This window comes from Aotus nancymaae, unplaced genomic scaffold, assembly GCF_030222135.1.
Source record: "Aotus nancymaae isolate 86718 unplaced genomic scaffold, 86718_ANA_hifiasm-v0.15.2.pri h1tg000016l, whole genome shotgun sequence".
Lineage (NCBI taxonomy): Eukaryota > Metazoa > Chordata > Mammalia > Primates > Aotidae > Aotus > Aotus nancymaae.
The window spans coordinates 61,782,109-61,796,073 of NW_026988428.1; the positions used below are offsets into that span (position 1 = coordinate 61,782,109).

The 13,965-nt window shown below is 35.2% G+C and overlaps 1 protein-coding gene across 5 annotated transcripts in view; it reads right to left on the reverse strand.

Annotated features, from left to right (window-relative positions):
- The window catches only part of IPO8 (importin 8), a 74,636-nt gene that overhangs the window by 28,871 nt on the left and 31,800 nt on the right, over positions 1-13,965 (reverse strand). For 4 of the 5 annotated variants that reach the window (XM_012458438.3, XM_012458436.3, XM_012458437.3 and 1 more), the window contains 5 exons: positions 13,827-13,916; positions 10,180-10,345; positions 8,999-9,159; positions 7,878-8,003; positions 3,491-3,557 (listed from right to left, as the gene is read on the reverse strand). In XM_012458438.3, the coding sequence (XP_012313861.1) occupies positions 3,491-3,557; positions 7,878-8,003; positions 8,999-9,159; positions 10,180-10,345; positions 13,827-13,916 (610 nt within the window). The remainder of the gene's footprint in view (positions 1-3,490; positions 3,558-7,877; positions 8,004-8,998; positions 9,160-10,179; positions 10,346-13,826; positions 13,917-13,965) is intronic. The other variant, XM_012458439.3, reaches the window with a different exon arrangement.

The following is a 13,965-nucleotide window of genomic DNA, read 5'->3' on the forward strand; positions in this document are numbered from 1 at the left end:
TCCTCCTCTATCCTCCCTTTCTCAGTATTTGTATCTTTGGCTATATATCTGCTACCTTCCATTTCTTACCAAGATCGGCCCTTCTATTCAATAAGGAGGCAAGGCAAAAATTTGTTTTTACTAAACTGTCTTACACTATTGAAAAAATAAAGTTTTTTTCTATTTTATTATATAAAACTGTATTAGAAATAGATACAAGAAGGTATGCTTTATCATTCCTCTCTTATATTGAGGATTTAAAATTTACAAATAATTAATAATATTCTTCAGAGAGTTTAATTATACCAGGCTAAAGTATTTACCTACCTCAAATTTATACTTTTACTAACAACTATAAACCGAGCAGGAGTCTGTCAGTTTACAGAACTTGTGAAATGTACAGTATTCTTCAAGTTAATCAGACAATAAGATCCACTGTAAAGTAGATGAGTTCAAAGGAAATGTTCTTATACTCACAAATATCATTATCCTCAGTCAAAAGTAAATTTTATCTACACATACAATCAGGAAACATAAACCTCAACAAAAATTTCAAATAGTTCCTACCATATCACTGAGCAAAACTAGTATTCACCCTGGAAACTTGATTAAAGTTTCTCTACTTAAAACTCAATATATTCCAAAGCTAGCAACACAGATACTTCCCTTACTGAAAGCAAAATAAAATGAAAATTACAAATATTGAGAAACAATTTATGTAAGAAAACCACTTGAAAAATAAATTATCTAAATACAGAATTTCTAAAAGTTCTAGCATGGTGCTGGCATAAAAACAGACACACAAACCAATGGAACCGAATACAAAGCCCAAAAGTCTATCTGCCCATTTAGGGCCAATTAATTTTCAACGAAGATGCCACTAACACTCAATGGAGAAGGGACAGTCTCTTCAATAAATGGCACTGGGAAAACTAAATATCCATTTGCAGAAAATGAAATTAGATCCTCATATTACACCATATACAAAACTCTACTCGAAATGGATTAAATACTTAAGCTTTAAGACCTGACATGATAAAACTACTAGAAAAAAACATAAGGGAAAAGCGCCATGGAAACTTAGAACATTGGTCTGGAGAATTTTTTTTTTTTTTTTGATATGAGGATATAATCCCAAAGCACACACAACAATAGCAAAAACAGACAAATAGGATTGCATCAAACTAAAAGGCTTTTGCATAGCAAAGAAAACAATCCACAGAGTGAAGAGACAACCTCCAGAATGAGAGAAAATATTTGCAACCTTTATCAGATGAAGATTTAATATCCAAAACATATAAGGAACTCAAACCACTCAGAAGAAAGAAAATAACCCAATTTAAAAATGGGCAAAGGATCTGAATGGCTATTTCTCAAAAGATGACATACAAATGGCCAACAAGTATACAAAAAAATATTTAACATCTCTAATCATCAGGGAAACGCAAATCAAAACGACAATGAGGTATCACCTCATATCTATGAGGATGGCTATTATCAAAAAGACAGAAGTTAAATGCTGGAGGGGATACAGAGAAAAAGGAAATTGTTGTATACTCTTGATGGGAGAGTAAAAACAGCCATTGTAGAAAGCAGTATGGAGCTTCCTCAAAAAAATTAAAAATAGAATTACTATATGATCAAGCCATCCTAGTACTGGGTATATATCCAAAGAAATTAAAATCAGGATCTTAAAGAGATAATGTGCCCTCCTACGTTCACTGAAGCATGTTCCACAATAGCCAAGACATGAAAATACCTAAGTGTTCACTGACAAATGAACAGATAAAATGTGGTATATATACATGATAGAATACTAGTCCACCTTAAAAGAAAAAAAATCCTATAATATTTGCAACAACAGAGATGGACAAACTATGCTAAGTGAAATAAGCCAAAACAGAACTTACAGAAATTCTTTTATTAATTAAAGGCCACAGTTTACATCAAGGTTCACTCTTTGCGTTGTTCATTCTAAGGGTTTTGTCAAATGTATAATGACATGTGTTCATCATTATTGAATCATACAGAGTAGTTTCACTGCCTAAAACTTCTGTGCTCTACCTATTCATCCTTCCCTCCCTCCCATCCCCAAGCCCTGGCAACCACTGGTCTTTTTACTGAAAGATGTACTTTTTAAAAGTATCTATTTTTGAATTGACAAAATAAAAATTGTATATATGATGTATATACCATTTTGAAATATGTGTATTTTGTGGAATGGCTAAATCTGGCTAATTATCACATCCATTACTTCACATGCTTTATTGTGGTGACACCACTCAAAATCTACTCTTAGCAATTTTCAAGTATATAATACATTGTTATCAACTATGGTCACCATTTTGATCAACATCTCCCCTCCCTCCACTTCCTGCTAATCACATTCTATTCTCTCTTTCTATGAGTTTGAGTGAGATCACATGGTATCTGTCTTTCTATGCCTGGCTTATTCCACTTAGCATAATGTCCTCCAGGTTCACCCATGTTGTCACAAATGACAGGATTTCCTTCTTTTTTTAAGGCTGAATAGTATTCCACTGTTTATATCTACTATGTTATATTCAAGAACTATTCAAATATTATTCACATATATTAGCAGTGCATGCTCAATTTTTTTACCAACAGTGAATAAAAAGCCTGGAGACAACTGCTCTTAATTAGAGACATGCTTTTCCTGCACCCTTCTGAGTACTACACAGCTTGCATCTCTCTCACACCCAAATGATATGGGGCTAGCACCTTCAAAATGCTTGAATACAATGGAAGAGTTGCCTACTCTGCAAAATTCCCATCAGCTTGTAACATCTAGCATTAGTTACTGATTTTACTCAGAATTCAGCTATTATAAGAGATAATAGGACAATTAATTCACACTTTTTTTTGAGACAGGGTCTCACTCTGTTGCCCAGTGGGAGTGCCATGGCAAAATCATGATTCATTGCAGGTAGAGGCTGCAAAGTCATGATTCATTGCAGCCTCTACCTGTTGAGTAGCTGGAACCACAGGCACATGCCACCACACTCAGCTAATTTTTGTATTTTTTGTAGAGACAGTGTTTCACCATGTTGCACTGGCTGGTCTTGAACTTCTGGGCTCAAGCAATCCACTCACCTCAGCGTCCCAAGCTATTGAGCTTATAGGCATGAGCCACTGTGCCCAGCCATTTCACATTTCTGAATTAAAAAAACAAAAAAAGCCTATCAAACATTTTTCAATCCCAGATTAAACTTACCTAAACCTCATCCCAATTCATTTCTAGCAATGTGCAAATTAAAATTATCTGTCTTTTAAAATTCCAAGACCAAAAAGTCTTAATTGGATGTATAATTTATCTCTGAATGAAAATACAGATATTTAATACTAGAAAAGACATCCAAAAACTGAAGTGAATATGTTTCTCTTTCCCAAAATTGTCCATCTTGTTAAATCTGAAGGGCTAAAATTATACTTCGAGTTCAAATTTTTAAACATTTTTCAATTTATCTTTTTATTCAACCTTTGAACTTACCAATTACACGTTTATGCAGAACAAGATCAATGATCCGTAGACAGATATTCTCTAACTGCTGCGTAATCTAAAGATAAATTTTAAATATTAAGCTTAAAATTATAATTAGTATATAAATTTAATATTCTGCCAATAACAATATCAACAGGACATTTTTGAGACAGTAACTTGACAATTCTAAACTTCATGTGAAAAGCTGAACAAGAAAGAATAATCAGAAAATTTTGAAAAATAGACTAATGACAAAAATGGGGGTTAAATCTATAACAAACTTAACAGTTCGTATTAGTTCCTTACCATACAATTTTATACCAAAATAGATTCCTAATGGATAAAAGATTTCAATGTAGAAAAATAAACCATAAAAAAATAGAATAAAAATAATTCTGTATCCTGAAAAGGGAAAGTGACTCAAAGCCCAGAACTATGAAAAACATGAAATCATCTGACTAAAAAATTAAAAAATTTTAAGTCAAAGATAAATGAAGAAGTGAGTGAAATATTTTCAAAAGGTATCACAAAGATCAAATCCCCCTTACATGAAATTAATGAATTTTTTAAAATTCATTAAATTTTTTTAAAATTGAAATACAATAGAAGACAAATGTGTTTTTTAAATAATCTTTGCCTGTGTTTATAAAAAGATGTTCATTATAATACATGGTAAGAGTACAAATTCCAAGTGCAACATTAACAATTTTGACCTATCAAGACTGGCAATGATTAAAATTATGGGGCTGAGAAGACAGACCCTGTGTGTATATTGACTTGTGGAGTATAAACGCTGAAGGACAAGTTGGCAACATCCTTCAAACTTACCCATACAAATACGATGCAACCCAGCAATTCCACTTCAAGGAATTTACCCTTCAGACATATTATGTGTGCAAAATGACATGTAAAAGGCCATTCGTTTCAGCAATGTTTGTGATTACAAGCAATCAAATGTCCATTTAAACAAGAGACAGTCAAACTATATCCACTAAACAGGGACTGGTGAAATAAATTTGACACATCATACAAGGGAATATTAGGTAACTATTAAAAATACATAACTTGGGCCGGGCGCGGTGGCTCATGCCTGTAATCCCAGCACTTTGGGAGGCCGAGGCAGGTGGATCACGAGGTCAAGAGATCGAGACCATCCTGGTCAACATGGTGAAACCCCGTCTCTACTAAAAATACAAAAAATTAGCTGGGCATGGTGGCGCGTGCCTGTAATCCCAGCTACTCAGGAGGCTGAGGCAGGAGAATTGCCTGAACCCAGGAGGCGAAGGTGGTGGTGAGCCGAGATCACGCCATTGCACTCCAGCCTGGGTAACAAGAGCGAAACTCTGTCTCAAAAAAAAAAAAAAAAAAAAAAAAAAATACATAACTTTATTGACATAGATCACCAAGATATGTTAGGTAAAAAATAACAAAAACTGTGTATAGTATGCTATTATTTTCATAAAAGAAAAATATACACATTCACTTTTTGCTTATATGTTAATAGAAAATCTCTAGAAAGATACAAAAACCTGGTTTAAAAAAAAAAAAAGGAAAAAAACAACTACATTCAGAGAGGAGAATTAGATAGCTGGGGAGTTGAGTGAGAAGGTAAAATTTCACTGAATTTTCTTTTCACATCTTTTGATTTTTTCAAAACATTTCTATTAAATATTTTAAAATAAGTTAAAATCCATGATGGGTTACATTTTTCATGTATATGTCCTATTTCTACTGTCAAATATATTCTAATATTCAACTTAAATTGCTGTCTAAAGGTTCAAATGATCCAAAATTTCCCAGTTTAAAATACTGTCAATACGCTTAAACCATTCAAAAAAAATGGATATGCTTAAGCACCTATTTTAGATAACAATTTTGTGTTTCATACATTATTTGTCAGTGTTTCATAAATGTGGTGTTTCCTTTTAAGGAAATAATTGTTTTCTAAGTTTGCTTTTAATAAGTCAAAGCTCAAAATCTTGGTCAGGAGATCAAGATTCCAGTTGGTTTTGCCTGTAATTATCCATGGCCTTGTTGGTAAAGCCATTTAGCTGAAGGCTTTAGGTTTTTTTGTCTTTAGGTAAGGACGCTGTATTCGTGTGTCTCAATTTTAATGCACACCTCTCTAATCACAGTAAGTTCACACGTCCCTTAAACACGATTTGGAATTCAAAATAAATTTAACATCAAGAGAAAGAAATAACAATAAAAAGATGCTGTCTTGTTTTTAAACTATCCCTGCAGCTTATTCTACAACTCCCCACACACACTTGTGAAAACTGGATGAGGTGATTTCTGAGGTCTCTTCAAATTTAAAATACAAGTCCTAAGTATAAGACAGAAGAACTATCCCTTAAATTTACTTGTCATTTAATTTGGAACATCTCACTGTTGCCAAGAGGACTATCTAGTTTCAATATAGAAGGACACAAAAATAAAATAATAAAAATGAAAATAAAAATTAACATTAAGCCCTTTAGGCAAATGAAGACTAGTCTAGAAGAATATCAAGCCATTTTTAAGAAGCAAGTCAGCTGGGCACAGTGGCTCATGCCTGTAATCCCAGCACTTTGAGAGGCCGAGGCAGGCATATCATTTGAGGTCAGCAGTTCCAGACCAGCCAGGCCTAACAATACAAACATTAGCCAGGTGTGGTGGCAGGCAGCTACTTAGGAGGCTGAGGTAAGAGAATCACTTGAACCAGGAGGCCAAAGCTGAAGTGAGCTGAGATTGTGCCACTGTACTCCAGCCTAGGCAACAGAGCAAGACTTGTCTCAAAAAAAAAAAAAAGAAAGAAAAAAAAAACAAGTCATCTTCCATTGGCATGTGATAAACACAGGATAAACCAACAGCTACATGGTTTAACAATGCTATTTAAAGAGGCAGTAGCAGCCGGGCAAGGTGGCTCATGCCTGTAATCCTAACACTTTGGGTGGCCAAGGTGGGCAGATCACCTGGGGTCAGGAGTTCGAGACCAGCCTGGCCAACACGGTGGAATCTCATCTCTGCTAAAAATACAAAAATTAGCTGGGTGCAGTGGTGCATGTCCCAACTACTTGGGAGGCTGAGGCAGGAGAATGGCTTGAACCTGAAAGATGGAGGTTGTAGTGAGCCAAGATCACACCACTGCACTCCAGCTTGGGTAACAGAGCGAGACTCTGTCTCAAATAAATAAATAAGACTGTCTCAAATAAATAAAAAGTAGTACCTGCTTCCTAAGCGCTCACCTTGTAAAACAATAACTGCCATAATTACCAAACGAGTCAACTTGCACTCACAGAAGCAATGAACAAAATCTAATTTGAGTTCAGGAGCAGCCATGCGATACATGGGAAGGAGCTATAGGTTTTAAATGGGGATAAACTGATACATTATCAAAATGATCTGACTATTAACCCAAATGTACAACTTACTAGCTCTGGAACAAGTTTCTTAAATCCACCTGAACTTTGTTTTCCACTTCTGTAAAACAGACTACCACTGCCTGGTGCCATCTATGTCATGGTGGCCTTAGTAAGATCGTATCAGCTGACGGATGTAAAAGCACTAGATAAATAGATGTATAAAGCCTTACCCCAATAACACTCTGGAATTCAGTTTAGGAAATATGCTTTCCAGCTCTTTCTCTTATTCCTTTCCACTTCTGCAGTACTTGTTATATCAGAATTCTGTTCCATTACCTAACACTTGCCACTGTGATTGAACAGCTGTCTGTCACTCTCTACCAAGAATTCTACATTTTTGGTTCCCAGAAAGCTGGCCTCATTTCTTTTTGTTTTTTGCTTTTTTGAGACACAGTCTCACTCTGTCACCAGGCTGGAGTGCAGTGACGCGATCTCCACTCACTGTAACCTCCACCTCCCAGGTTCAAGCCCTCCTGCCTCAGCCTCCCGAGTAGCTGGGACTACAGGCACATGCCACCATGTCCAGCTAATTTTTTGTATTTTCTATAGAGAAAGGGTTCCACCATGTTGACCAGGATGGTATCGATCTCTTGACCTTGCGATCTGCCCGCCTTGGCCTCCCAAAGTGCTGGGATTACAGGCGTGAGCCACCATGCCGGGCCAAACTGTGCTCATTTCTTATTCAATTTGGTATTCCCCAAGAACCTAGCCTGGCACATAGCAGATATGATTCACCGAATTCAAGTTAATATAAAGGGATGTACTATATACTTTATAATATTTACAACATTATAATATTACAAATATGATAATGTAATATTATAATGTTACTCATTTTAATATGTTTCTTTTAAATTTGAGGGCAATTTTTAAAGCGGAGCAACATAACTAAGTAGCAATTTAAAAGTCAAGACTTCAAAATTCATGCCCGCTGATCAAATAAATTACAGTTAAATGCTACTATTATATCATAGACCACAAAGAAACCTCACCTCTTTATGATCTTCTACAACTGTTAAGATAGTATCAATGGTATGTAAAATTCCCATAGCCATTACTGTTTTGTCTTCAACTTCTTCATATTCATCACTTTGAAGAACTTTGCCAAATATCTCAGCCTATGACAATAACATTAAAGTATTCCGCAATTAGTAGTACTGTGATGTCCCCCCTTTATAAAAGTACGCAAAATGGCAGTGTCACACATCTAAAGTCTGCATTGCTCAAACTTTGAAGTCTGCACTTCGCTGACTGAATCATCTCTCTTCTTACAATAACAGAATCTGTCATGTTTTAAATATAGCTATTAACGCGAGCTATTATATCCAGAGAGCTAACATTTAACTTCTGGTTGTCACTAAGCAAATAAAATCACAATCTGGGACAAGTGAAATCAAGTAATATAAGAAAAATGTGATAGAAAATTGAGAAGTCAAGGAATCACTTAGAAAATGAAACAAAAAGAACAGACATGGAAAATAGGAGGAAAAGTTTTAAAAAAATGTTAGAGATACAGTCTAGGTGTGATACTCCACATCAGGAAATACAGAACAGAAAAAAATAGTAAGGAGAAATGTATCGAAAAAGTAAAACACTAAATTGCCCCAAACTGAAGGAAATGAGTTTTGTGATTCAAAGTCCAGAAAAGGAAAAAGAGATTAATCCTAAATGTTATTAAACTCTAATTAACTATAGAAATATCAGAATAATTTTTATATCTATACTTCAGTTACAGTCATGCATCGCTTAACAGGGATATATTTTGAAAAACGTGTCGTTAGGTAAGTTCATCCTTGCTTGAACATCATTAAGTGCACTTAGGCAAATCCAGATGGCATAGTCTATTTGGCCACAAACCTGTACAGTTTGTTTTAGTGACTACTTAGGCAATCATGACACAATGGAAGTGTCTGTATCTAAACACAGAAAAGTTACAGTAAAAACATGGTATTATAATCTTATGAGCACACCATCGTATATGCAATCTATCATTGACCAAAATGTTGTTATGCAGCACATGACTGTACAAATTAAACTGAACTCCATATTTGGAAGTTTATTTAGATTACTCAAGGTTTCTAAACCAAATTAACATAAAACTGCCCAGTCTTACCAAGTGTTGGGTCATATCAACAGCAATTGAGGCTACCTCTTGACTGTATTCACATATCATCTTCTGGATGACATTAGTAACATCATCATTTTCTGTCTCTCTAACAATGTGCAACAGTTCCTGCATAATAGGCCTCACATGTGGCTTCATATATTCCTTAGCTAATTCAATAAAACAAACAAAAGTAATAAAAATTACCATGCCCAGATGATAAAAGGAATTAACTTGGTCACAAGGTAAAGTGACCCAGGGTAATACCTAAATTAGGTTCTAGAGACATACTTTCTCTGTGGTGAATAAGTCACAAAGTTGTACCAAAATAATGTTCACCAACATATCAATTTCCCAAGTGTAATATAAGGATTAAGAAGTTCTGCACAGGAGAGAACTGTCCTGGGCAGAAACTATCCCAAAATACTAACAGCCCCCACTGAAAAATTCTGATTATACATACACTGTGTCATCAGAATGATTTGTAAAACACTAATCAGTTCTCACAAGTTATAAAAAAAAAATCATGTACATGAAGACTATCCTGAATATTGATGGGGCCCCTTCCCTGCCCCAGGCCATCTCTACCATCCTCCCATGCCATATATACAATAGCCAATCCTCCCCTTGAAACACTGTTGAATAGAGGCAAACTAGGTTCATATTCCTCATAAGCTGAACTTACTTTCAAAGTTTTATTTGAACTTTGATCAGAATATTCAGACATTGTGAACAAATGACATGTCTGCTATCACTCACTAAAAATACTACTTGCGACTTTCAAAACTAGGGGAATCATATAGAGGCCTAGAGGTGAAAGGAATCACAAAGTCATCCAGCCCAACTCCCCTAAACTTAAATGTGTGGAAACCTGATCCTTGACAGATCATGCACCTTGCCCAGATTTCCATGGCAAGTTAGAAGCAAAATTAAAACCGGGCCCAGGTCTCCTAATACCCAGCCTACCCTAGGGCCCCACAGTAATTAACATGCTTTTTAATCTAAAATTTTGAAAACTACAGTCAATAGGAACACATAAAAAGTCCAAGAATAAACTCCTATAAAATTCTGAGAGGGCAAAAGCTCAGAATTCCAAACCCTGAACCCTCAGACATGGAGATTCAACTTCATTAGGGAAGAAAGTAAATGAAAGTATTTGAGAAAACTTCTAAAAGGTATTTTGGCTTTACCTTGTATCTGGTTAGAAATTAAGGACTGAAGAGCAAGGGCAGCTTCAACTTTGACAGGCATCTCTTTATCTTCAATCAGGCTTTTCTTCGCTAAATCAACTGCATTTCTTAGATTGAGTTCATTATGGAACTTCAAAGAACTAAATGCATGAAGTACCCAGCAAGACTGTATTATTTTAAAAAAGCAAGTAGAGAGCTATTAGGATTATAGCATTCTGTAATAACGTCACACATATAAGAACCTCTTAGTAAAATATCACTAATTCTACGAAGAAATGTTTGCTTTTGGGGGTAACATAGTAGCCTTAGTTTCTAACTTCTACATCCCCCTCTTTTTATAAGAAAGGCATTTTCAGAGAGATCCAAGATGGCTGATCACTAGCAGCTCGGGCTCGTAGTTCCCAGTGAAAGCGCAGAGAACGAGAGGACGCCACACTTTCAGACGAATATTTGTTGCTCACGGACCAGTAGATTCCCAGCAGAGGAGCCCCACGTGTCACCAGGGCGACTCTTGTGGCCGGCGCGGCGGTTTTGCTGGTGCCTTAGCGCGCCAGTTTTTGGTGCAGAGTCCGGAGATTCCCGGGCATAAAAGCACCATCAATCTTAACACCGCTATTTTGGCCGGTGCAGTGGATTGCTCAGATTTTGGCGCTGGGAATCAACAAGTTGGACGTCTGCTCAGAGACCTAGTTAGAAAGTCGGTAATTACAAAGACAACAGACGGATAAATATATAATGAAGGGAAGAAATCAGCGTAAAAAGGCAGAGAATACTCAAAATCAGAATGCCTCTCCCTTTACAGGGGATCGCAATTCCTCATCAGTAACGGAACAAGGCTTAATAGATTACAAGTGTGTTCCAATAACAGAAGCAGGCTTCAAAACGTGGGTGATAAGAAACTTCTGTGAATTAAAAGAACTTGTTCTAACCCAATGCAAAGAAACTAAGAACCTTGAAAAAAGGTTTGACGAAATGTTAACGAGAATGAACAATTTAGAGAGGAATATAAGTGAATTGATGGAGCTGAAAAACACAACACGAGAACTTCGCGAAGCATGCACAAGTTTAAACAGTCGAATTGATCAAGTAGAAGAAAGGACATCAGAAGTCGAGAACCAGCTCAGTGAAATGAAACGAGAAGACAAGATTGGAGAAAAAAGGATGAAAAGGAATGAGCAAAGTCTCCAGGAAATATGGGACTATGTGAAGAGACCTAATTTACGTTTGATAGGTGTACCTGAATGTGATGAAGAGAATGAATCCAAGTTGGAAAATACTCTTCAGGATATCATTCAGTAAAATTTTCCCAACCTGGCAAGGCAGGGTAATATTCAACTCCAGGTAATACAGAGAACACCACAAAGATATTCTTCAAGAAGACCAACCCCAAGGCACATAATCGCCAGATTTATTAGGGTTGAAATGAAGGAGAAAATACTAAGGGCAGCCAGAGAGAAAGGTCAGGTTACCCATAAAGGGAAACCTATCAGACTTACAGCAGATCTCTCAGCAGAAACCCTACAAGCCAGAAAAGAGTGGGGACCAATATTTAACATCCTTAAAGAAAAGAACTTTCAACCCAGAATTTCCTATCCAGCCAAACTAAGCTTTATGAGTGAAGGAAAAATTAAATCTTTTGCGAACAAACAAGTACTTAGAGAGTTCACCACCACCAGGCCTGCTTTACAAGAGCTTCTGAAAGAAGCACTATACATATAAAGGAACAACCAATATCAGCCTTTCCAAAAATATATCAAAAAGAAAAGAACATTAACACAACGAAAAATTTACACTAACTAATGGGCAAAACAGCCAGCTCGCATCAAATGCTAGTATTAAAGTTATATATATTCTAATTGGATAAAAAGCCAAAACCCATTGGTATGCTGCATCCAGACCCATCTCACATGCAACGATACACAAAGACTCAAAACAAAGAGAAGGAGGAAGATTTATCAACCAATCAGAGAGTAAAAATAAACAAATAAAAAGCAGGAGATGCAATTCTCGCCTCTGATAAAGTAGACTTTAAAGTAACAAAGAGCAAAAGAGGCAAAGAAGGACATTACATAATGGCAAAAGGATCAATGTAACAAGAAGAGCTAACGATTTTATAGATCAACGAGACAGAAAATTAACAAGGACATCCAGGACTTGAACTCAGACCCGGAACAAGTAAACTTAATAAACATTTATAGAACTCTCCACTTCAAATACATAAAACATACATTACCACCTCACACCTATTCCATAAGTGACTACATAATTGGAAGTAAATCACTCCTCAGTAATCGCATAGCATTTCATAGGTTTAAATGAAATATTGGTTGGCTGCTCGTTTGTTATTTTCTTCCCTTATTCCTTCCTGTTTACATCAAGTAAAATTATTGGTATAAAAGAGGTTTTCAATACCCATTACTAAACTGCATTCTAGCCTGGGCAAGAAAGCAATACTCCCATTCTCTCTCTCTCTTTCTCTTCCTTTTTCCTCCTCTTCTTTATTCTTTTTCTTTCTTTCTTTCAAAAAAAAAAAAAAAAGAAAGGCATTTTCATTACTTCTAGATTACCTATATGCAATAACATTTTTCACAGGAAAGAGAAAAAGAAGTCAAATATATCTTTGGAAAAAAAAAAAAACCCTGTTTATGCTTTTAATAAATATTATAACTTGTAAATAATTTGTTATATGTAAAAGCAACTCCAAACCAGTATCTGAAAGTCATTTGTCACACTTAGGAAAAACATTTTCCCTTACACTAACTGGTTTAGCAAACTTCTTTTTTTTCACTCACATAAGGTTTTTAAACCTGGTATAGATTATCACCTTTGAACTATTAGATCACAGAATCATTATTACTTTATTTTACTCTCTGTGTGCATCAAACACAATCAACAGAAATTAATTTTAGTTACTAAAGACTTCTAGCAAGAGAATTACAATTCATACAACTTCTCAAAGGTGGAAGCCCAACTGCAAAAACGCTCATGTGCCCTCAGCGTCCCTAGTTCACATTTGCCCAAATATTTCTCTAGTAACTCTTATTTTATAAAATGCTTTCTAGTGTACATTGTTAATATATGTTGTTTTCAGCAAGACATTTTTTGTGTTGATATATTTACAAAAAGAAGTATTAGGCTCTTGAACAAAGTCCTGTTTCTATTTCTCCATAAAATATATTGATTCTAAAAGAATATACACATAGAGCACAAATAATTTCACATGGATTATTATTCTCTCCATTTTACTAAGGCAAATCTAACTAATATACTGAAAATCAAATTCAAGTTCTTAGCTGAACTAGAATTTCATGTCATTTTATACACAAGATAAATCCATTTATGAATTTAAGTGGTACAACTGCTATAAAATCATCTTTCTCATTACATGTTTTATATATGCAGCAAGTGAGGCTGGAGTGACAAATGAAATAAAACTAGCAGGAAATAAAATCCATAAATCTTTTCTTTAATGGGTTTTCCTTTATTCTGTGATGTGACCATAGGCAGACATTTAATTGACTCTATTTCATCTCAATATGTGGTAAAAGGTCAATTTATCCAAAATTATTTATTTGAATAATTATGAAGATTTAAGATACATAACAGAAATATGAAAAACTTATTTAACAGAAATATGAAAAACTTACTCTAGCTCGAAGATATCCCAGGTTAGACAATAATAATGGAAATACATGATTTTGTAGAAACAACTCCATTTGGTCCTTGAATAAACTCTTCTATTAAGAAACAAATTTTAACTTATCAATGTCTTTTTCATATGTAAGA